Raw genomic sequence first — 25,269 nt, 5'->3', positions numbered from 1 at the left:
GGTTTCCTAAGAGAAACTTGTAATTAACACTTGATTCTTATCAATGCAGTCATTTTAAGGTTAATAGTATTGGTTATTCCAATTCTTCCAAAATCAGTAATAAGTATTACTGATGAAATGTACGAAGATAGTAATAGCTTTAATCTTACAAACACGACGAGAGCACCAAGACATAACTAACTAAAATCTTGGAAACACTTCGTCACAGAACATTTTCTTTTCTAGTTCAATATATCGTCACATAATCAATGCCTTAAATGGCCACAATTTAGAAGTATATTAATTTTGTTTAGCATTAGTAATTATTTGTTGTTTGGTTGGGTCTGTCCATGGTGAATCAAAATCTGTTCTAGTGATATCTACATATTCTCCATCTGGCGATATATAATCAGGAATCGGTGGCGTTTGATACGGTCCTTTTAATACTAATCCACATAAATTCTCATCTACCTGAAAACGGAAACAATACTTACTGGCAAAACAATTCCATAATCCAAAAATCTCATCCAAAGCATGACAAAATCTAGATAGATTTCAAAGTTTAGAATTTAATCCAATTTTTCATCCAATCAGCATTGGTTAAATTTCAAACAGTGGATACTTATTCATTAAGAATGTCTCAATCATGTGACATTTTGACTGACAGCTACCATAAAGTTCTTACTAACGAGATTATAAAGTTTTCGTGCTATATGAGTACAGGCAATTCCTTTTATGAAAAATGTTGACTTGATTGGTTAAAATTCTCATATAATGCTATTTGGATAAAGTGATCCACAATCAATTATCTATTGATAAGCAGTGTGGTTGAGAGGCAGATGGGTCAATGGTTGGATGAGACGTACAACCCTAAATAAAACAAGACTCTCATAAAATACTGAGGGTAATGCACAAGTGATGTCATCTTCACTCAGCTGTAAATGGGTACGGATAATCTGGGAAAGATCAATGTCAAGAGGTTTGATCAAGAACCAGCTGGTAGAAAGGATCCTTAACTGTGAACCTAAGTTGTTATCCTTGTAAAATATAACTGTTTTTCTTTTCTATATATTAATAAGGTGGGATGATGACCTCATTCGTACCTCGATGGCTTTCTGATAAAGTTCCTCTGACTCATTACGTAACTCTTCTAAAGCCTTTTCTTGTGACAACAATAACTTATGCAATACTTTGCTATCTTTTCCATTTTGATGGGTTTTAAACCTGCCCCAAGTTTTCATAATGACAACTCGTTCCTCAAAATCCTCTTGACTCAATTCTGATCTTCCTCGTTTTCTGGTACTAAAAAAAAACAACAGAGAATATTCAATATACCATTAACGTTAAACGACAGGTAAATCTTTCTCTTGTCCAATGAAAATGCAAAAGTTTTTTGAAATTGATAATGAATTGTGGAATAGCAGAACCTAAAGAAATTGTCATATTGCTCAATTTTGAGTTTCGCTTTCCCACAATACATAATTTTATCAAGAAACAGGGTCTTCAAGAGATGTTTTGATTGGTGAAAAATAAGATCAATAGAACAGGAATGCCGAAGAAAATTGTAATTTAATATTGGTTAGATTAACATACATGTATAAAAGTCTGCTTACTAAACTGTACACCAAAACAATTGTCTTTATTCTAACCTCTGATAGCTACTTGGACAGATGTCGGCTGGTGTAGGGAAAGATAAAATAGGCCCCATTAAATATGGACTTTCTGCATTTCCGCAGGTGTGGAAAGTCCCCATTTAACAGGGCCTATATTTTCTGACTCTACTCCAGCCGACAACTGTCTATATATCAATGAGAGACTGTAGTGGAGACGGATGTTTCAGAAAAACAGGTGACTTTTTTCAATTCTGAAATGCTACCTTTGCATTTTGCTCATTCTGCGCCATTCTTCAAATTCATCAATTGGTTTCAAAGGATTTCCTCTTTTATCAATTCGTCTTAATTCTTTATCAAATTTCTTCTTTAATTTATCAGATTTCCTTTTGGCAGAACCAGGATCTGATTTTCTCTTCTTTTTCAATGGTTCAGCACTGAAAATACACAGTTACAATGAGGAAAATCTGTAGCTCAGTCTATTAAAGTGTTGAAACCTTAAGACATTTTTTTCTTCGTAGTTTTCAAAGAATCAATTTGATCAAATTTTGAGTTATTTTGGTTAGGTGCCAAATTGACTATATGTTACTTATCAAAGTAAAGAAGACACAAGTTGACTTTGAGAACAGGCTGTAGCTCAGTCTATTAAAGAGTCAGGACCTTGTGACATCATTTTCTTTCAATTACCAAATACTAATGACCTAGTCTGTGATATCAGATAACTGAAAGGGACGTTAACTTGTCATCTACCAACAACCACCTAGTCTGTGATATCAGTTAGCTGGAAGCGGACGTTAACTTGTCATCTACCAACAACTACCTAGTCTGTGATATCAGTAAGCTGAAAGTGGGCTTTAACTTGTCATCTACCTTACAACTAACATAATAAGAAAAAGTTTACCACAATGGCTCAGAAAATTTGAATAATAATGGAGAGTTCTGGGTGTGAAAACTGTGGCGCTGAACCATTGAGTTCAAGGAAACCCTGGAAAATAACAAATAATATTAGAGATAGATCTTATTTTCACTGTAGTTATTGTGGCACTGTTGCTGTTCGTGCCAGTTATAGAGAGCGTGCACATCATAAAAATCATAAATACTCAAGCTCAAGAATAAATAGTCATAGAAATACAAAGAAATGTCTCAAGTAAATGAAACGACATGTTGGAAATATCTAATGAAAGTTTTTGAAACATAACTCTGTATCATTAGATGTGCAAAGATGGAGTGAATTCACTAAAACAGTAAAAACAACCTTGAAAGTCTTGAAATCAACATATTCATGGAGGCTGACATTTTGATTTCTTAAAATTCATGATTTGCGTATTACTTTTATGAAACGATCATATTACAAATCATAATTTTGAGTTTCTTTTTGATGAAATCAAACTATACATTAAGTTTTCAAATATGCCTGTGGACTTTAGTATGAAATTTATCTAAAGCTAATTCTGTCATCTAGTTAATACTATTTCGCATCGGTATTTTTCAGTCCAAAAATATGAAAAACGTCTATTTATAGATAAGGGGAAGTAATATTTGGCGCGGAAGATAAGCACCAACTTTGGTGGATTATTATTAAAAAAAGTAAACAACTTCTTATTTTAGTTATGTAATTGATTAAACCTTCAGAAAGTGTCCAAAATGGTTTTACAGAACAGTGGCAAGTACAAGGCTGATGGTGAAGAAAAAACAGAATCATCTGGGTAAATTTTCTTTTCTGAAATCGAAATCAAAGAAGAATTTTGTATTTGTCACTTCAGTCATTCACTGACTCAAGTCAGTTTTTTATCTATAATTATCCAGTCATAGATCACTCAAATTATTTTTGATGCCCACTACACAAGGGGATCTGTCAAGTTTTGAAAGGCCTATTCTGACTTACTTACAGTAGGCCTGTTCAGTTAGATTAAATTTCCCAACAAAATAAACTGAAGAATAAAATTGCCTATGCAATATCTTTATTCCTACTCTACTCAAATTGTCTACAATGGAAAAAAAAATATTTGTTATATATTCTAGGAGAGAAGATTCAACAGAAAAACGACTACAGAAAGCGAATCAGAATGATGAGATAGACCTAAGGTTTGGTTATGAACGTTACAAGGACCCTCAAGAGATCACCGGATGGCTTATCAATATGCATCCAGTAAGTTTCAATAAATATTTTTTATCACTATGCTAGTATGCTTGTTTAAACCAGTAAAAGATCTTATTAGAAGAAACAATTTTTATTGGAGAAATCATATTTTTTTTTTTCAAAGCCCATAGAATTTCAGATTTCTAAAATTCTTCAGGAAAATTTCTTTTCTTTATGATTAACCATAAGATTCCTGTTTAGCACTTCCAGAGGTGTGAAACATCATAATACCATTTTGATAAGGAACCAAGGCAGACAGACGTGTAACCTTAACCATTTTGATAATAACATTTTTAATTGTTTTTTTTTACTAGACGGACATCTTGGATGGTAATAAAAGATTAATCTCAGCTGTTGATTATTATTTCTTACAAGAAGATGGTGGCCGTTTTAAGGTAAGTCTTCCAAAACTTAATCATATAAGTTTTAACTAGTTTTAACTTGCTTACTTAACAATTAGTACACTCTGTTTTTAATTAACCCTTTTAAAACAAATTCAGTTTAAACAAGTAGATACATTAGGTAAATATAATATTTTAGAGAACCTTTCAGGTATATTATATTTTTTGATAATGGAAATGTGAACCCTGCCCTTTTAAAAACACTGGTATAAATGATATGATGTATGAAAATAAATTTACTTCATTCCAGGCTACATTGCCATTTAAACCCTACTTCTATGTCATTACTAAAAAAGATTGCGAAAGAGAGGTAGCCTCCTTCTTGACCAGAAAATTCTCAGGGAAGATCTCAGCCATTGAAAGTGTAACGAAGGAAGACTTAGATTTGGTGAGTAGATCACAGTAATGGGGGAGGGAGTATATACAAGCCACAAAATAGCAAAAAAGTCAAGTCTTAAGTTTCGAATTTGTCCTTGACATAAATCTTGCCCAGATTATCCCTTGCCATTTTCAGATGGATTGTCAAAAAAATTGCGGAAATACGGTGTTGGGTACGGTGTACAGTGTACGGTCAGTGTCCAGACCTGTTTCTTGTGTGTTCACTTCTTCTATTTTCTACTGTATCGATAATCCTGCACCGGACACTGTACATCGTCTTATTGCCACCTTTACAAGGTTGTTCATACATTTGTAGTCCAAGATAGAATAGGGTACTACTAAATTTGACATCATGATGCTACTTAGCTGTTTATAAATTGGTACGTCTGTCATTTTATTTTCAGGCTAACCATCTAGTTGGTTTAAAACGTAAAATGTTGAAGTTGTCGTTTCTCAGTGTAGAAGAGTTAAATAAAGTGAAACGTGAAGTTTTTTCTGCCATTAAGAAGAATAAAGAAAGAGAAAAGGCGAATGATGCCTATACTAGCATGTTGACCAGGTAATTTGATATTCTGGTCATTGTTTTTAAAGAGACAGGTTCATCATTCATTTGACCAATCGTATCTTAGTCTCCGAAATGCATATTTTTTTCAGGTATGAATTATTGATTTTCTTTCTCTATCTATTTCAGCCATTTAACTGGTGAAGAGAATTCAGTATCTAAGAAACTCTCTGATCAGATGGAAAATATGATGGACATTAGGTAGGTTGAAAACATTTTGACTTTTAATTTGTACCTTGGATACCTTGCTCCATTTGCTAATGTGACCAAATACTACTAGTATTTGGGCCAAAAGTTTTCCAACTTTACCAAATTTCTGTTCTTTTTTTTTATTAGCTTTTATTTTTAATATACTGGAAGTCACTTCAGTTTGGGTCTTAAGACGGGCCTATTGAACATTCTGTTTGATGACCCCACCAGCCAACAAATTTCTTCCCTCCCAAACGCGAACAAAATGTGTATTCTGACTGATTGATAGATACTACAATAAAGATTTTCTTTCCAATGACTAATTAACATATTTTATTTAATTACAGAGAATATGATGTGCCGTATCACGTACGAGTATCTATAGATAAAGAGATCTTTGTAGGACATTGGTATACAATACGAGGGCGAGGTAGTGAGCCACCAGAAATAACACGTAGAGATGATCTCGTAGATAGACCAGTAAGAATTAAACTTTTATATAATGGTTTAGCACATTATTCTGAATCAAATGGAGCTTGTTTGATAAATTCCTGCTTTTTTCAACAGAAGATATGTAGCCATTTTGTTAAATCATTTGAATCTCTACATGGCGTCAGTTGCTTGGTTATGTCAAAGTATGGTAGTTGTGGGTTCTAATCTCTGCCAGGGTGAAAGTCTGGTGAAATTCCAATCAACCCAGCTGTAAATGGATACAGATGATCTAGGTTTGGCCAAGGATCAGCTGGTAGAAAGGGTCCTCAACTGTTAACTGTGAAAGTTGTTATTTTTGTAAAGAATAGTAGCCTCTTTCTTTTTTTCTATGTAATGTTTATCACTAAATTATATAATGAAATGACTTGCTACTTTCAGGACCCTGTAGTATTAGCTTATGATATAGAAACAACTAAATTACCATTGAAATTTCCTGATTCTGCCACTGATCAAATTATGATGATTTCTTACATGATCGATGGACAGGTGGGTGCATGCCATATTCTTAATCAAATTCTTGACAATCAAGCTAGATTTTAAGAATTTTTTGTCTTTTCTTTCGTTCCAATTTTCCTTCTGCAGTTCCTGTAATTATAGAAATGGTAAATGATGTCACAATTGCAAGAGTTATCTAAGGGCCTTTGCTATATCTACAACACTAAAAAATCAAAAGAACCACAGACGTCTAACTGAAAATTAGAATGGTGCAAATCGATGCTATCAGTGTCCACGATACATATAAACAATTTAAAAAACCTCTTTACAATTCCTTTAATATGCTATAAAAGAAATGTTTCAGGAATCATATCTCTACATTGAGTATTTTGTGTTAATAATAAGTTATAATTAATGTATTATATTTACAGGGTTATTTAATCTGTAATCGTGAAATAATCTCTCAAGATGTAGAAGATTTTGAATATACACCGAGACCAGAATTTGAAGGACCATTTATAATCTTTAATGAACCTGATGAGGTATGAATCCTATCAATATAGATTGCCTCAACTAGAAATTCAACAAATTTCATCTGTTGGTTATTCTCTTAACTGATTAATGTATTATGTTGATAAACATTATTTCACCTAGACCAGTGCTTTTATGAGACCATCTTCTCATCAATATCTAACATTATGTATTGTATAAATAGGAAACTGCAGTTCAATCCCTAATTCCTCCTTCCTTCGCCTGTGCACGTTAAAGACAATTTGACAATTGCAGATATTATGCCGCTGTACTAGTCATAGCCAAATTTCCCTCATTGTACACTGCATGGCGTTTTTAATTAAAGATATTTTCTGTGTTTGTTATTATAGATAGCAACCATTCAGAGATTTATAGATCATATATTAGAAGTGAAGCCACATATTTATGTCACATATAACGGTGATTTTTTCGACTGGCCGTTCGTAGAAGCGAGAGCTGGGTTTCATGGGATTGATTTAGAAAGAGAAATCGGAGTAACTAAGGATACTCAAGGCGAATATAAATCACGAACCAGTATCCACATGGATTGTTTCAAGTAGGTTACTTTTCACCAGGGTTGCTGATTTGAGAAGTTCCTTACCGGACAATTTAACCTGACTGTGTATTCTTGAAACGATCACAGCACTAGGATGTCCTAGAGTCTAAGTTCTTACACTGTTTCTAGGACATCTTAGCGCTAAGATTGTTTTGAGAAAACATGGCCTGTAAATTCAGATATTGTACAAATTTTCATCATGAATGCATGAAAAAATTCAGAAAAGGTGTCAAAAATGTTAAAAATATTTTTCAACCTGGTTTCTCCTTGGCAGGTCTTCATTAGCCCATTAGGAGCAGAAAAGTAGGATGTAAAACTCCATTCATTTCATTCTTTAATACTCATATTTTTTTTCATTATCTGTATATTTATAGATGGGTAAAAAGAGACAGTTATTTACCAGTTGGTAGTCAAAATTTAAAGGCTGTTGCCAAGGTAAAAATTATTATAGTTCTTGAGCATTCTTACCTTCTTGTCTAAAGTTGGACATAATTATACCTTATAAATGGCTTGTCAAACTGGTGAAGTGCTTTATTTTGAATTTTTGATAAGACGTTAACAATCTGTCATTTTGTACTTGGTTTATTATTGTAAGTATACAAATTTCGGTTCTTTTGATAATGATAATAATGTATTTTTAGGCTAAATTACGTTATGACCCAGTTGAATTAGATCCTGAAGAAATGTGTCGATTGGCTAGTGAACAGCCACAGGTAAGTTCTTATAATTAGAGTTATTCCCCTTTGTTTTTTGATGAATGCTTAGATTGTTTTTATTAAATCAACGATCTCTAAAAGACTCTTTGGATCTGAAATGAAAATGAGTTATGTCCCTCATCTAAAAATATAACTTTCTTCATTGCAGACAGCATGTAGTATGATTCCACTCATTCCCTTCGTCTTTCAAGTGGCTTGCCAATAGAATATTGAACAAGTATATTTATATTTTGTCTAGGTGATGGCTAATTATTCAGTATCTGATGCTGTAGCTACGTACTATCTCTATATGAAATATGTACACCCGTTTATATTTGCCTTGTGTACTATTATACCTATGCAACCAGATGAGGTATAGTACAATTTCTCTGAAATAATGAATTCTCGGGTCTCCATTTTCCTATCCACCAAATTCTGAGGCCTACTGTCAAATCTCAGCATTAGATATCCCAAAATACACAAACACACAAAGCATATGCTTGGTCAAAATATTGTTAAGTTGTGAACTTTTATCTTTTGAGAAGTTGTCAGATTCACGTGAGCAGGTTTGACTTTTAACATGTTTTAATTTTATTTAATTTTTCTACCCTATTAAGGTATTAAGAAAGGGATCTGGTACTCTATGTGAAGCGTTATTGATGGTACAAGCTTATCATGCCAATATCGTATTTCCTAATAAACAAGAGTCTATATTAAATCGTTTAACTGATGATGGTCATGTCCTTGATAGCGAGACATACGTTGGTGGTCATGTGGAGGCTATAGAGTCTGGTGTTTACAGAGCTGATGTTCCTACCAGGTTCAGAATGGTAAGGAAAGTGTTTGTGGGCTGGGATTTTCTTAGCATAATAGTTGACCCAGCTGTAAATGTGTACAGATAATCCGCAAAAGATCCATGCCAAGAGATTTGGTCAGGACCAGCTGGTAGAAAGGATCCTTATTGTTCCAGTCGACCCAGCTGTTAGTATGTACAGGAAATCCAGGAAATATCAATGCTAATAGGTTTGACAGAGGACTAACTGGTAGAAAGGATCCTCAGTTGTTTTTGTAGTCAACCCAACTGGATGCAGATAATCCTGGATAGATCAGTACCTAAAGGTTTGACAAAAGACAAGCTGGTAGACAGGATCTTTTGCATGCTTTGGATTTTCTAAGGTTTGCTGAAAGTTAGGTATAAGGGGGTGAGAGGGGACACTGGGCCGACTCTAGAAAGCACTGGCACAGGCTTTAACTAATTTTTTGTATTATTAAAGGTACCAGAAGCATTTCAAACATTGATAGACAATGTCGACAGGACCATGAAATTCTGTATCGAAGTAGAGGAGAAGATACCTATTGATCAAGTCACAAATTTTCAGGAGGTACAGTTTCGCCAAGTCTATTAAATCTGGCGACTCATTTCATAAAGTCGTTTTAGATCCTTTATTTATCAGTATTTTTAGGTTTACTTAACTTAACCTAAAAAACCAGAACCTTAAAAAACAGACTTACTCAGCGTTTTACACTATGAGATCTTCAGACAACTAAAACAGAACCTGAAACATGTTGTTACTAAGAGTATCAAGCTATGCAATCTTCAGACAACCTAGGTATTTCTGTTTTAGATTTGTGATGATGTAAAAGAGAAGTTGGCGATGTTACGAGATTGTCCGAATCGTTTAGAGAATCCTATTATATATCATTTAGATGTCGGGGCTATGTATCCTAATATTATTCTAACCAATAGATTACAGGTATGTACATTGGGTTGTTTACCTGAGAGTCCTTTTTTCATACTTAGTTGAGATTTGACTCAAATTGAAAGCAGCTAATACAGGTGCATAACTTGATGTTACTGAATTGTATCTTTTCGTGAAGCTGGGCATGAGAAATGGTTGGTGGCCTTCGGGTCTGGAATCAGCTCCTGACAATGGTCTGGATATTAATGGAGGATTTTCAACCAGGTTTCTCGTTCCCTCATTGCACACTGCATGGTCTTGTAAAGTCCTCAGTGGCCCAATAAGGAGCAGACATGTTGAACATAAAAGTCCTAATTTGATTCTGGATATTTCAGCCTCCTGCTATTGTAGATGAAGCAACATGTGCTGCCTGTGATTTTAATAAACCTGGTGCCAAATGTCAACGAGACTTATCTTGGATGTGGCGGGGAGAATTCAGTAAGTATATTAAAGTGAGGGTAAATTGGTTTTCTTAATTTTTTGGTTATATCAATAATCGCTTTGGGTTTTATTTGATACAAGCATATTTTGCGATTAGTTTTAGTAGAGTTGCAGAAACCACAGACATCAATTTGAGTTGTATTTAAGTGCCATATATAATATATATCTGAGAATATTCTAAATTCTTATAAATATTTATTCCAGTGCCAGCCTCCAGAAATGAATTCCACAGAATACAACAACAACTAGAAAATGAGAAGTTTCCGCCATTTTTCCCTGGAGGTGAACAGCGAGCTTTTCATCAGTTGAACCGAGAGGAACAGGCCACTATCGAGAAAAAACGTCTTGCAGGTTAGTGTTCATCATCATAATGTCTAATACCTTGACATCCTTAAACACTTTCTCATGTAAAGGAAGTTAGTGCCAATCAAGTTCTCTTTTTCACTGTGAATTTATGTTTTGATTTACAGAACTGCAACTTGCTACCTTGTAGTTTTTAAAAATCAATTTTTCTTCAATTTTTTTGGTTGGTCTTTTCAGATTACTGTCGTAAAGCTTACAAAAAGACAAAATCAACGCGTATGGAAGAAAGAGTAGCTACTGTCTGTCAACGAGAGAACTCGTTCTACGTGGACACGGTCCGTGCTTTCCGTGATAGACGTTACGAATTTAAAGGATTAACGAAGGTGTGGAAGGGGAAACTATCAGACGCTGAGAAAAAGAAAGACGCAGCAGAGATTAAAAAAGCTAATGGAATGGTTGTCTTGTATGATTCCTTACAGTTAGCCCATAAATGTATTCTGAACTCATTTTACGGTTACGTCATGAGAAAGGGGTAAGCATCTTTAAATACAATAAATTTATTACGTATGTCTACCATGTTTCACTTTAGCAGGTAAACCCTTAAGGGACAGAGATAATGCATATTTATGACATCACATGATTTTCAAAACAGCCAATCAGCATGGTCATTGTTGTACCTGATGAATGAAACATTATTACTCCTTACCCTTCTTGTTTGATTCCAAATTCACCACCACAGACAAACTCTTTGTATAAAGTGAACCACGTCCCATCTATATATTGAGAGAGGGGTGTGGTTTAAATGATGATTGACATTTAAGTTCTGACATGAGTTATTTGTATTTTGTAGTGCAAGATGGTACAGTATGGAAATGGCTGGAATTGTCTGTTATACTGGAGCTAATATCATCTGTAGAGCTAGAGAAATAGTCGAACAAATTGGGTAATGTCATATTTTATTATTGTGGTCTGAAAATATTAAGTTTGTGTTAAGAGCTATCTCCCTTGGGAGAGCAGACGAGAAAACTCTGTTATGTACGTTTATCGCTACACTTGCTCTCACAGTCCGTGTGATTTGGTGTGACTTATTGTATTTAGCAATGACAACTACAAACCTCAATGATGTTACTGTAGGGTATTTAAGATTTTGTCCAATCATTGCCAAGGTAACAGTAGCTCCTATCAGTTCCTTAGATGGAATGGTTGAGCTTTTTTTTAGAGAAGTCTGTCATTCAACAATTATTTTCACACTAATTATATATTATATTTCTTCATAATTTTGTGATGGCTCAGTGAGTTAGATGCTTGCTCGCTAACCTGAAGGTTCAGGGTTCAATCCCGGCACAGGTCAAGATGATGCTTTCAGATTTTTCAACCCGGTTTCCCCCTGTCTTGGCAAAATTTCCTTCAGTGTACCCTGCATGGCATTGCCCGTCTTCATTAGCCCACATGGTGCAGAAAAGTAGGACGTAAAACTCCATTCATTTCTTTTCATTTGATGTTTCAGTCGTCCATTAGAGTTAGATACAGATGGTATATGGTGTATATTGCCAGCAACCTTTCCAGAGAATTACGTGGTAAAATCAACTAATCCAAAAAAATCGAAAGTCACTATTTCTTATCCTGGTGCTATGTTAAATATCATGGTCAAGGTAAGGTGGTCATTGCAGGAGTTATTGTCCTTGACTACGTAAAATTGTATAAATCATCTTGATGGGAATGCCAATGGTGCAGGTTAGAAGGGCTGCATGGAAAAAGTATATAGTTTTGTTCAGATAAATAAACCACTGGCCTCATGCGCTACAGACTGTGCAGTGTGCAAGTTAAAGAACCCTCGACAATTGAAAACCAAAAGAGAGACTAATGCTGCTGTCATAGCAAAATTTTCCCTATTGGACACTGCATGATGTTGTCTGTCTTCATTAGCCCAATCAGGTGCAGAAAAGTAGGAGGTATAACTCCATTCACATCATTTTACTCTAGCCAGCACCCCTTAAGAAGTTGTAGATACATTCTATTCTTCATATCTTGCAGGATGTTTTTACCAATGATCAATATCAGGAGCTTGAAGATCCAGTAGCCATGAAATATTCTGTACGCAGTGAGAACTCTATATTCTTTGAAGTAGATGGACCATATTTAGCCATGATCCTACCGGCATCTAAAGAAGAAGGGAAGAAACTGAAGAAACGTTATGCCGTGTTTAATTTCGATGGAAGTTTGGCTGAGTTGAAAGGATTCGAAGTTAAACGACGTGGAGAGTTACAACTCATTAAAATTTTCCAGTCCTCGGTGTTCGAGGCGTTTTTAAAAGGAAAGACGTTAGAAGAGTGTTACGAAGCTGTGGCTAAGATAGCTGATTACTGGCTGGATGTGTTGTACAGTAAAGCTGCCAATATGCCAGATTCTGAGTTATTCGAACTTATCGCGGAAAACAGAAGCATGTCTAAGAAATTAGAGGAATATGGAAGCCAGAAATCAACTTCTATCAGCACTGCTAAAAGATTGGCTGAATTCCTCGGTGATCAGATGGTAAAAGACGCCGGTCTGAGTTGTCGTTACGTTATTTCTAAGAAACCAGAAGGGGCACCTGTTACAGAGAGAGCAATACCATTGGCTATATTTCAAGCAGAGCCAAGTATTAAAAGACATTATTTACGAAAGTGGTTGAAAAGGCAGGATTTAAATGATTTTGACATTCGGGAGATATTGGACTGGCAGTATTACATTGAAAGATTAGGTGGAACTATACAGAAAATTATTACCATACCAGCCGCGTTACAGTCAGTACCCAATCCTGTACCCAGAATACCTCATCCTGATTGGTTGAGAAAGAAATTGCTTGAAAGAAATGATGTATTTAAACAGAAGAAGATCAGTGAAATGTTTTCTGTGTCTGCTAGACCTGTACAAGACCTGGTATGTATTAGTATTCACGATATTTTCACTGTGAACACGGTAATCATGAGGGGTATCGAACAAGATATTAGTATCTTCAAGGAGATATATTCTCAGTCAGACATTTGTACATTTATCCAGATTTATTGTGACTTTTGGGAGAAAAGTTTTAAAGATACACTTAATATGTCTACTTTTGATAACTTTTTCTGCATAACATTTTGGAGTAAATTTGGACACAACTGGCAAACATCAGTCAAATCAACAGCCCTTAATTGAGAAGCACATTTCTTATTGCCCAATAAATTAAAAGACTGCAGGCTCGTGTAATGAAGATGTCCTTCATTGCTCACTGCATGGTGTTGCTTATCTTCAATTGCCCAAGGTGACGAAAAAGAAAGGTAGGGTGTAAAACTCTTATTTTCTATTTATGTTTGATAGGATGAAGATTCCCAAGGTGCGATTCCATCATCTCAGAATGGTGTCAAGGACATAGAAGATATCGGCAATAAAGGGCACAATGGAAATAAAAACGGAATGGCTATATCTCACAAACGGAAACGTATCCAGTCTGGCAATGATAGTATGGATTTAACAGATAGTACCCAGAACACTCAGCAATCACAGAACTGGCGAGAAGCTCTCGGTCCACCACCCCCCATGGGCAAAACAAAGGTTGGTTTTTCTACGGTCTATTTCTAAAGCTAATATTGCTCAGTTGCAAACGCTTGCAGCAGATACTATTCTGTGGTGCACATTGCCCCCCTCCAGGATATTTTTGATTTAAATAAAAAAGCACACTCAATGAAATTATTGAATCAGGCTCTTCAACTCCCACCTAAGGGAGATAACTTTTAATACAGACTTGATATTTTAAGACCACAATATTGTAATTTTTAAAATTTTATATTATTTTCTTCACAGGAAGAACGTAAAATTTGGGTTGAATATCATAAAAAAAAATGGGAACTTCAAGCTAAAGAAAAACAAGATAGAAAACGACAGAGGACAGAGTTAGATATTTCTACGTCAATGTCCACCACACCAGCTAGAGGCCTGGGAGGATTTTTACGAAAGACAGCTAGAAGTATGATGGACATGCCTTGGCAAATTGTACAGGTAGTTTTTGATTTTTAAATGGATTGGAAAGAGGTTTTATAAATTTTTAAGTGTATTGGGGCACTGATAGCATTGATTTGCACCATTCCAATTTTGAATCAGGCGTCTGTGGTTCTTGTTAAAGGGATTGTAAAGATGTTTTTTAATTTTGTATGTGTATCTAGGACACTGATAGCATCAATTTACATCATTTTCAATCAGAGGTCGGAAGGTGATTGCAATTAGGATAAAACTAACTGGTCAGATATCTTTGTAATCTAGAAAAAAAATCTAATTCCTCACCACCAATGATATATCCAATATATCCACTGCTAAATGTTATTAAACATGCTGAGGAAATTTTAATATTAATTGTCTATGATGTGTTTGATTCTAGTTAGCAGAGACTTCCAATCCCGGTCAGTTTAAACTATGGGCTCTGATAGGATCAGATTTACACGCCATGAAACTGGTTGTACCTAGAATATTTTACGTCAATCAAAAAACACCGAAACAAGGAGAGGGGGAACGTAAGTACAACTTGTTACATAAAATTATTTTTTCAAATCTGAAATCATAAATAATTAGGCTGTTGATTTGAAAGTATTCTACGGGGAAGGTTATATGTTCTCCCAAATTGAAAATAGCCTACTTGGCACATTAAGCAAACATCTGTGACATTGAAAAAAAAACCCACCAAATAGTAGACAACACTATCAACGAACAGCTGTATCAACTAACATTGAATCATTTCTTTTTAATTTGAATTGCTCTATGTATGTGATTATTATTTCAGTCTGGAAGAAGAGTATAAAGACGTTACCCAGATCTCATCCAGTCTTTAATCTATATCAGTATTCTGTTCCTGAAGATGTTTATTTACAACATATCAAGTAAGTCACATTAAAACACAGTAATTCAATCTGTTGATTGAACTCATTAAAGACCATTTGAAGTATCGTGCAGATTAATACTCTTGAAGGATTTGTAAAGTGGTTTTTCTAAATATATTTATGTGTATTTAAGCAATATATGCCTTCTATTTGCATCATTTCACTCTTTCAGATGTCTGTGGTTCCTGCAATTTTAGAAATGCTTAACCGTATTGGCAACTATGACGTCACTATTGTAAAAGTTTCCGATAAATGTCATTAAATGCTTAGTTTTAGTGGAATTTCTGGAACCACAGAGGTCTGATTGAAAATTGAAATGGTTCAAATTGATGATATCAGTGTCCCAGATACACATAAAAAATTTAGAAAACCTCTTTACAATTCTTTTAAAAATCAACTGTAATTTCCGGTGTAGCCGAAAGTCACTGTATATTTTTTTTTTATAGTGATATAAATGCTGATCTCTCATCACCTGATATAGAAGGTGTTTATGAAACACAGGTACCATTAGAGTTCCGTGCCTTGATACAGCTAGGATGTGTTGTCACGGTAAATAGAGAGTTCGCGAGGCAGATGTCAGGAAGGGTAAGCATCGTAATTTTCTAAAATTTTGCTTTAAAAAATGTTCGGAGAAATCCTAAAAAAGCACTAATATTTTTGGTTTCTTTGTACGTCGTCAGCAAGAATGCTGTCTGAAATGGCCTCAGATTCAAGCAAACCGATTTTCAAATCTTTGAAAAATCACCTATTCTGTAAATTTTGGTTTTTGTGAATTTTTTAATAGTGATATATTTTTAATTCAGGAGACAGATACATTTGAAATGGATAATTTAGATTTTAGAACATTAGCTCAGTTTCCATATCTTGAAACTGGTTCTATTAAACATCTGTATTTCTACCATCATGCTTGGTGAGTTAGTTTTTACTGATTTGGTTAATTTATTAATGGAACACCTGGTTTCACTCTTAGATAGAGTGTGTCAACCTGAGATCCTTCACACAGACAGAATTTCACCTTTATATCGTCATCCATCAGTCATGTATTCTAATATTGATCTTTCCTCATTATTCCAGTCAACCCAGCTGTTAATAGGTATGGAATTTGGAAAAAATCAATGCTAGGAAAAGCTGGTAGACAGGATTCCTCAAGGACCTACGTTGTTATCCTTGTAAAATATAGTTGATTCTTTCTGAGTGCCTAATAACATTACATCGAGTAATAGCCATTATTTTTATTGCGTTTCGAGTCTCATATCTTAGATTAATATTCAGTATTAACAAGGATTATTTTTGTGTATTTTTCAGTGGAACTAAACAGTTATATGGATTGTTTTTACCGATGTCTAAGAAAGGTACAGTGTTTGTAGTTGATACTGTACGAAGTGATCAGATGCCTAATATAACAGCTTTATACAACGCTGAAAGAAATAACAAGTAAGTCTTCATTTAATCAGCAATCAAAAAGTTTAATCTGGTCCATATTTCAATTCATCAGGATGAACTCTTTATTGAGTTAACAAATACTTTCAGATTTTTCAGTGATGCAGGTTGGAAGGGCTGACATGGAAAAATGTCTAGTCATTTAGATATTAAACTGAGGCCCCGTGTTCTACAGACTGTGCGTGTTAAATATCCCTCAACAGTTGGAAATCAAAAAGAGAAGGCTTAATCAGCTGTCTAGCAAAATTTCCTCATTGCACACTGCATGGCATTTCCATCTTCAAAAGCGCAATAAGGTGGAGAAGAGTAGGATGTAAAACTTATAAATCCTATTGTTTTTAACTCCAGAGTAACTAAGGGAGCAGATGAAGACAGTCTCCCACCAGCAGGACATACTTTTGAGTATAAACTAGAGAAAGATATCAGACAAGTTTATCGAACCATACAGAGAATGTTATCAGCTTATAAAGATGAGAAACGTGGTCCAACATTTATAGCTGTACAATCATCATTAGGTGGGTTCATTTTGGGCTTTTGGATTATTTAATTAATAGTATATATTTTAGATACTTGTTTGTTTGGATGCCAGGGTGTGAATCAGTTATAGGTTGAGATTTCCCTGCCAGACAAACAGTTTGGATTGGCTGGGGACAATAAACCAAGGCCTCGGCACATTCCTGGCAAATTTTTTCTAAATCCACACGGCTTGACATTTTCTCGTTCATTAGCCTATTTATTCACACTAATCCCTAGTCTGTTTCTCTTAAAGTTCTGTTTATGTTTTGTAGATTTTGCTCATCTTGTATCTGTAATACCAGGACTAACTGATTTTCCTCTAGTACCAATACATATAGCTGATAGGTTCGTTATATTTTTAAATCTATAGGTGTTGTATTTACTCATTTGAACAAAAATCTCATTAATACACCTACATCCTATATTACAGCTAGAATAATAATAAGATCCTGTAAAACCAGGGCTCTATTTTGTGGACATGCTCAATTGACCAATCAGATGACTGGAACACTAAAAACATCTTAACATTTCTTCAGGCCCCCTGGTGTATATATTTTGAGACAATAATGTTATTATGTGTTATTTTCAGTGATAATTTATATAATGTATTAGATTGGCAGAGAGTCGGATGTAGAAGATTATTTCAACATTATTTAAACGTAGATATTATACTTCAGGTAATATATATATTAATAATCAAGCTGAGATCTTTTAGTAGAATCTGTTCTGATTCTAAAAACAAGTATAAACTTTCTTACATTTGAACAAATTCTGTCCAAACGTCCAAGTGGCACTCATATTGGTCAGTTTCTTGAGATTTTCATTCTTGGAATATGTTGATATTTTCAGGCAATGATGGAACAATGCCGCTACCTACATATACCAATTGGTAATATGCCAAAAGACATTACCTTATATGGGTGTGATCTATTCTTTGCTCGACATCTGTATAAACACAATCATTTATTATGGTGTTCGCCGACTGAGAGACCTGATTTAGGTGGGAAAGAAGCAGACGACAATAGGTACTGTATGATTATGATTATAGTACCCACCTCTTCTTACCCCCCAGTAATTTATATATTTCTTATCTTCTGACCCTCCAGAAAGTCTGGAAAAGTCTTGTCCCTGCAAATGATTTGTACATGTTGACATTTCGCAGACACGATAATATTGATTGATTATATCACATACCTTACTCCTTTTAGTTGAAAGTTTTCTGGGTCATGAGCATATTTTCAGGATCTCTCAGGAAACATTCTTCCTGTCTTAGATCAAGTAATATTATTTGTATTTATGTAGATTATGTATGGAGTTACAAGGTAGTACACCAATAGAATTAAACAATCCAGGACATTACCCTACAGTTTGTGTAGAGTTAGATATTACTAGTTTAGCTGTTAATACCATTATTGAGGTAGGAGACTGAAATCAATACCCTATATTTCCAAATATAATGCACAAGCGTGTATAATGCTCACCCTTTCCTTACCCCATCAAAATCTGTAATAATCCATTTACTCATATATAATGTGCACCCCTTGTTGACGAAAAATTTGAGGTTGGAGACCATCATTTTGTATCGTCAAATTTTGAAGCGCGAAAGAAAAAACCCAAATTGTTCAATTCTGAGGCTGGAAAAACCTTCAAAATTTTCAACTCAGTTTCTTCAGTTATGCAGTTCACAGCAGCGGACATAAGAAGGCCAAAAATTTCCCTCATGGCTCACTGCATGGCATTGCTCACCTTCATTAGCCCATTAAAAAGTTCTTTTCTTTTATCATTTTTGCAATTTTACAGTATTGATGCTGTCTACAGCAATAATTCAATAAAAAAACAGCTATGTTTTCTGACTTAGTACTAGTGACCTGAACTATTTCTAAGATTTATAATTTGGCTGGCAAATCCTTAAGTCTTTAAAACTTGCCCCACATCCTTAAAATTTTAAACCTTGATCTTTATTTCAGTCAGGTCATGTGAATGATCAGGAAGGTGCCAGTGCCGCGATAAGTTTCGATACTATGCCACAATCATCGTTGGAGGACATGGTACAAGGGCAAGGTGCTGCCACCATGTTGACGAGTTATGATGAAACGGCTCTATGTTCTACGACGTTTAGAATATTAAAAACTATGGTTCATGGTTGGGTCCGTGACGTTACTACATACTCTAACGTCTTCGCTGATAATCAAATTATACATTTCTACAGGTAAATTTATTGACCATAGTTTTGTGGGGGAGAGATTTGGTGGTGTTTCTAGGAAACATTAGGTGAAGGTGGCCGAGCATTAGCCACAAAATTTTCCAGGCGGGCCACGGGCAATTCTTTCATTGCCAATATATAAAATGATAAAAAAATGTGACAGTGGGAGGGGACAAAGAAGGGTCAACCTCTTTTCTGGGTGTGGCCATGGGCCTCCTGTAAGAAATTTATGTGAATAACAACATTTTAATTTTTCAGATGGTTAAGATCGCCATCTTCTCTACTATATGACCCAGCTTTACGTAGAACTTTACATAATATGATGAAAAAAGTCTTTATGCAGGTGAGTTTGTGATCTTTTCAATACAGAAATAATCTTTTTGCCTGTCTGAGATGATCTTCACAATATCACGCTATTATTACAAACTGTGTCTAATACCTTGACTGCAATAGCCAGTTTCTTAAATGCAATGATTTTATTGAAATGTACGAAAGCGATACAGCCAATCATAACCCCTGATTAAACTTGCTGCCAAATTGTTTACAGTCTTATTGTCAAGGTCTCTGATTGGCTGTATTGGGTAGTGTACAATCCAATCAAATTGTTGCTAAACAAGGAGATTAGATAATACAAATTTTATTGATATTAAGTAATGGATCAAATTTTAATTTATTTGAAATATTATTTTAACTTGTAGTTAATAGCTGAATTTAAAAGGCTAGGATCTGAGATTGTGTATGGTAATTTTAACAGACTTATATTATGTACGAAGAAACGACAACTCGTAGACGCCCTGTCGTACGTAGAGTATATCACTAACAGTATTAAATCACGAGAACTCTTCCATCTTATTGATATGTCTTATGAACAGTGCTGGGAACTTCTCATGTGGCTTGATCAGGTATGTTGTCTGTTTTATTTTCATCTAGGTAGCGCTCGGTTGGAGAGTTCTAAACAGATTCCAGTGTTCGATCGCTAGCTTTTGAGTGCCAGATTGAAATTCGTATGGTGCAAATTGATGTTATCAGTGTCCCTATTACACATTAGAAGTTTAGAAAACCTCTTTACAATCCCTTTAATGCCCCATTTAGTTGCTAATCTTGATACACTTAAAAGGTTTATCCCCATTGGTAGGGTGCAAAACTCCAAAACCTTTTGTCCTGAGCACAATGTATGATCAGATATGTTTTATTGAAGGCTAATTATGGGGGTGTTCGAGGGAAACTCACTCAGAATAACAATAATAATAATAATAATGATGATAAGAAAGATGATGGTGACAGTGATGGAGAAGAAATAGTCGCTGAACAGGAGGAGGAATTGAATAAATCAGATTCCGAGGATGAGGTATGTTTTAATATTGTTAAGGGATTTGTATGTAATAGGCAATATAGACATTAACCCTTTAAACTCTAGAGCTTGTTTACCAGCCACATATTGTGGTCTGAAGTATATATTAAGAGTTATCTCCCTTGAGAAATAGGTGGAGAGCCTGAATTATTAATATATCTGATGTTTGTTTTCAGCCTGAAGTGGAAATGAACTGGAATATGATGTTATTTTTACCAGAATCAGGAGCTTGTCAAACAAATTTCAATGTAAGTTAAGCTCTGGATATCTTGCTTATTTAACCCTTATAAGTTAAGTGCTCCAAAGTTCAATCTCAAAGCAAACTCTTGTAAGCGAAGTTCTAATAAATTCAAAGCTCTTGGAAGTAACGCACTTGTAAATTAAGCTCAAGAATACAAGTTAAGCTCTGGTATGTTAAAACCTGATAAGTTAAGCTTTCCTCGATCATTTCAGCTCTTGTATATTAAACTCCTAAATAAGTTAAGCTATCCTATTAAGCTCGTATAAGTGAAGGTTTTGCTTATTGTTAAACTCCTCCTGATTTAAGCCCTTGCATATCCCACTCTTATTTTGAGCTCTTAACTTTCTCTTACATTTCTTGCAAAGTTCTTTGATTAAACTCTGAATTAATCATCCGTCCAAATTAATAAATATAAAATATAAAACTTGCTGTTCTATGACATGTATTTGTGTATTATTGTAGATGTTGATAGCAGGGTATATATTATCTGTATATAATCAGATGTTAGAAGAACAACGCAGATTTACACCAGGCAATACTCCGCTACATAATAGATTTGATTCTAGTCAAACACCAGTTGTCATAGATACGTCTGCTACACCTTCAACAATCACCTTCTCTCAAAACTTAGTCCAGGGAGAACTCGCTCAACAAATGTTCGCGTAAGTATCTGTGGGGTTAAATTAGATTTTTGATTGCAAATTGTATGCAAGCTTACCCATCTCTCATGAAGGTTATATTAGATTTTTGAGCGTGCCTCAAATTCTATAATGGCGGTATTGAGCTTCAATTAAGAAATTATGGCAATTTTTGTAAATTCAGAAATCAACATAGAGTAGAAATAATGGAGTATTATTATTTTTCAGATTAACTCAAAAAGTTCAGAAGAAATTATCGGGTAATCGTAGTAACCATGGTGATATTGAAAAGTTTCCTCAACTACCAGGCTCCCATCTACCATTAAATAATCCGGCTTTAGAATTCGTCAAGTGTGTTTGTAAGGTAGGATATTAGCAATGCTTCTAAAGTGAACTAAATAACGGAACATAATTTTATGGTATACTACTCCTTAGTTTTATTGTACACAAAATTTCACATGACAACAGGGGCAAGCAACTATGTCTACCTAGAAGGGAAATAACTCTTGTTGAAAAGGAACTGATCCAGACCACAATATGACACTGCATTGACGTGATATGAAACTTTTTAATGAAATAAACTAAAGCTTAGCTGTTCTCTTAATTCAGACATAAATGGAGTTTTACATCCTACTTTTCTGTACCTTGTTGAGCTAATGAAGAGGAATTATCTGAATGAAGTAAAGATGTTATATTCTATTGTAGGTTTTATCATTAGATAGTAACGTAACTATACAAGTTAATAAATTAAAGAGAGATTTATTAAAGTTGATTTGTGTTGGAGAGTTTTCATCTGAATCTCAGTACCAAGATCCTTGTTTATCTTACATTTTACCAGAGGTAAGTCTTTAATCAACGTTAATAAATACCAAATACCATTTCTGATGCCTTGGTTAGTGCTTCAGAGAGTCAGTCTGGTGTTGGTTTTAACCCCTAGCACTATACAGAGCAATATACAGTATATTATATATCAGTGTATGTTTGTGTGTTTCTTTTCAACTAAAATCATACTAATGACTAATTAATTTTCACATAATCAATAGACTTATCTATTGCTCTGTGACCTAGGCCAGTGCTTTCATTGTGACTCGTCTCAATACACCCTTATACTAAAATATAATTAATGGAATGGAGTCATATTTAACATATTCAAACAGCTTTCATCCTAACTTTCAGGATATGATGATGTCAAAATATAATATTAAAGTCTGTTCATACTGCTGCAGGGGAGCGAATCTAATCTGTGATAATATTGACAAGTTTATTGTGTATATTTCAGGTGATTTGTAAATCATGTAATCACGTTCGTGACCTAGACCTATGTCGTGATCCGTATCTATGTCAAGATTCACCAGGGTAAGTTCTATCCTGTTTGAGTAAGTTCTTCAGATTTTCAGAGTCGGTATTATAGGACAGGGTCCATCTGAGCACCTCGGTTCCCTTTTGGATTTTAGAGAGTACTAATTGCGGTGGGGTCAGGAAATTTTATAATCAAAGAAGGTAGAGAATGTATCAAGCGCGATTTTGGCAGTGAAAGTAAAATAAATTTTCATTTTTTCTATAATAAGGGGAGGTGATGGGAGGCATGGCATCATGGCCCACCCCTAAACCACCACTGGAGAGAATTGACATGAAAACATGAGACATGTCTGTCTTGGACTTGTGATAATATTTCAATGTTTTAAAAAGGCGTGGGTTTCTATTCAGTTTATTTAGTATTTGAAAGTTGTTGATAATTTGTACGTTAATTTGTCTCTTTTAATTGTAATTGGTATTTGGTGGCTATATTTTCCCACGCACACATCTTTAAACAAACGTTCCAAACTCGTCTGGAAGTGTAGACATGAGAATAAGTTCTACTTGTCAAACTTCAGTAGGGACGTAGGCTGAATATAGGTCAGTTGTCTGAAGATCACATAGCGTGAAACTGTGAGTAACAACATGTTATTTTAAGGTTCTGTTTTAATATTTGTATTTCAGATCATCATGGGCGTGTATACAGTGCCACCTGGAGTATGATATTAGTGAAATAGAACAGAGTCTATTAGAAGCTATAAATAGAAAATCTATGTCCTATATTTTACAGGATTTAAAATGTTCCAAATGTAAAGGGGTAAGTTGAAAGGATTTCAGGGACCTTCATCACAAAAACATAAGCTTCTTCATTTCTTTGCCAGGATGACTGGAGCAAGATAACACTGATATTAATGGATAGCCATCTTTAATCAGGCAGGCCATCCTAACTGCTCTTCCAAGGGAGATAACTTAACACAGACTTGATATTTTAAGTCCACAATATTACTAAGCCAAGTAGACCTATCTAATTATAAAGCTGTGTGTTGAGGATTAGGCTTGGCATTTCAACTGCTCTCTCAAGGGAGATAACTCGACACAAACTTTAATATCTTAAGACCACAATATCTGTGAAAAGATTAAGAAATTTTGCTTTTTTCATTTGTTCTTTCCTTGATCAATATTACATAATATTTATTATAGATTAAAGATAATAACATGAAGAAATATTGTTCTTGTGCTGGAGAATTCAGTAATACTTTAGATATTGAAGAGTATCGTAAACAATTACGAACTTTTAGAGGTATAGCAAGGTAAGTACGTTTAATTTTCCACAGCATCACTCAGGTGGAGCTCATGTGTCAAACAGCAATGTCAAGCTATTACGAACTTCTTCTTACACTTTGACTAAGCCACAATGTTTACAGCCGTTCTGTCCAGGCCTCTGATTGGCTGTATTCACTGGCTTATAATCCAATCATACCACTGCATTCTGTAATACAAGAAAGGTGCCTATTGCAGTCAAGGTATAAGACAAAGATTGTAATAGCTTGGCATTGTGAAGATGTTTGAGACCAAAGTCTTTGATGTTATGATTTTTTCTACCATGTATTTTAACTGTGTTATATTCAATGTACGTTATATATTATGATTACAGACACTATAAAATGGTGTTATTACTAGAGACAGTGGAATGGATAATGAAGATGAATCCTGGATTATAATCACAGACTAATTAATATTAATTAATACAACTAATTAGTGATTGATATTGTAGCAAGTCTCAATTTGCTCGAAGGTGTGAAAATTCCTTGAAAATTTGAAATCCTGAAACAGTTCAGTCTTAACGTTGCCCTGATGAATTCTGGGTATTACAGACTGATACAGCGTGCTCCATTAGTACAACCTGTACACAACCTTTGGGAGTTTAAAATTCTGAAACACCTCACTTATGACTTGACCTAATGAAATTCACAGAGGTTCTGTCTGCTACAGACTGAGCACATTGGTTTATCGGTGCTCCACTCTCTAGGCTATTTAAAGATCCCTTAACAGTTGGAAAAAGAAAAAGACTAATGCTGTTATCTGAATAGATTTTCAGAAATTCTGTGTGCTTCTTCAAGATTCATTAGCAGATATGAACTGAAAAAAGAGTAGGATAATGCAGCTGTTCATGCAAAATTTGCCTAATTGCATACTGCATGGCGTTATTTGACTTCATTGGCCTAATCAGGCACTGATACAACA

At 34.7% G+C, this 25,269-nt stretch overlaps 2 protein-coding genes across 2 annotated transcripts; one reads left to right on the top strand and one right to left on the bottom strand.

The window, feature by feature from the left end:
• Window positions 1-279: 279 nt before the first annotated feature.
• On the bottom strand, window positions 280-2,034 carry LOTGIDRAFT_122770 (hypothetical protein; the record flags this gene model as incomplete). The annotated part of the gene is made up of 3 exons (XM_009060432.1): window positions 280-450; window positions 1,083-1,281; window positions 1,856-2,034. Coding segments are annotated over 3 exons (549 nt in total), but the record flags the coding sequence as incomplete, so codon positions are not given.
• Window positions 2,035-3,579: 1,545 nt separating this feature from the next.
• Window positions 3,580-24,746, top strand: LOTGIDRAFT_217825 (hypothetical protein; the record flags this gene model as incomplete). The annotated part of the gene is made up of 45 exons (XM_009060431.1): window positions 3,580-3,738; window positions 4,044-4,124; window positions 4,381-4,518; window positions 4,913-5,067; window positions 5,200-5,271; window positions 5,607-5,739; window positions 6,130-6,237; window positions 6,618-6,728; window positions 7,068-7,273; window positions 7,648-7,708; window positions 7,915-7,986; window positions 8,228-8,341; window positions 8,586-8,798; window positions 9,243-9,350; window positions 9,594-9,722; window positions 10,043-10,145; window positions 10,353-10,499; window positions 10,689-10,983; window positions 11,302-11,394; window positions 11,959-12,103; window positions 12,486-13,374; window positions 13,798-14,024; window positions 14,274-14,468; window positions 14,845-14,977; window positions 15,244-15,340; window positions 15,787-15,925; window positions 16,144-16,250; window positions 16,646-16,774; window positions 17,129-17,295; window positions 17,569-17,641; window positions 17,886-17,973; window positions 18,146-18,321; window positions 18,599-18,713; window positions 19,264-19,505; window positions 19,758-19,842; window positions 20,198-20,401; window positions 20,698-20,847; window positions 21,027-21,098; window positions 21,554-21,753; window positions 21,958-22,093; window positions 22,435-22,569; window positions 23,009-23,085; window positions 23,710-23,842; window positions 24,226-24,335; window positions 24,680-24,746. 45 exons carry the CDS (start codon window positions 3,580-3,582, stop codon window positions 24,744-24,746), a joined length of 6,789 nt encoding a protein of 2,262 aa, XP_009058679.1.
• Window positions 24,747-25,269: the final 523 nt, after the last annotated feature.

This window comes from Lottia gigantea, assembly GCF_000327385.1.
Source record: "Lottia gigantea unplaced genomic scaffold LOTGIsca_42, whole genome shotgun sequence".
In the NCBI taxonomy this organism is placed as follows: Eukaryota; Metazoa; Mollusca; class Gastropoda; family Lottiidae; genus Lottia; species Lottia gigantea.
This window is presented reverse-complemented; position numbering and strand designations above follow the sequence as displayed.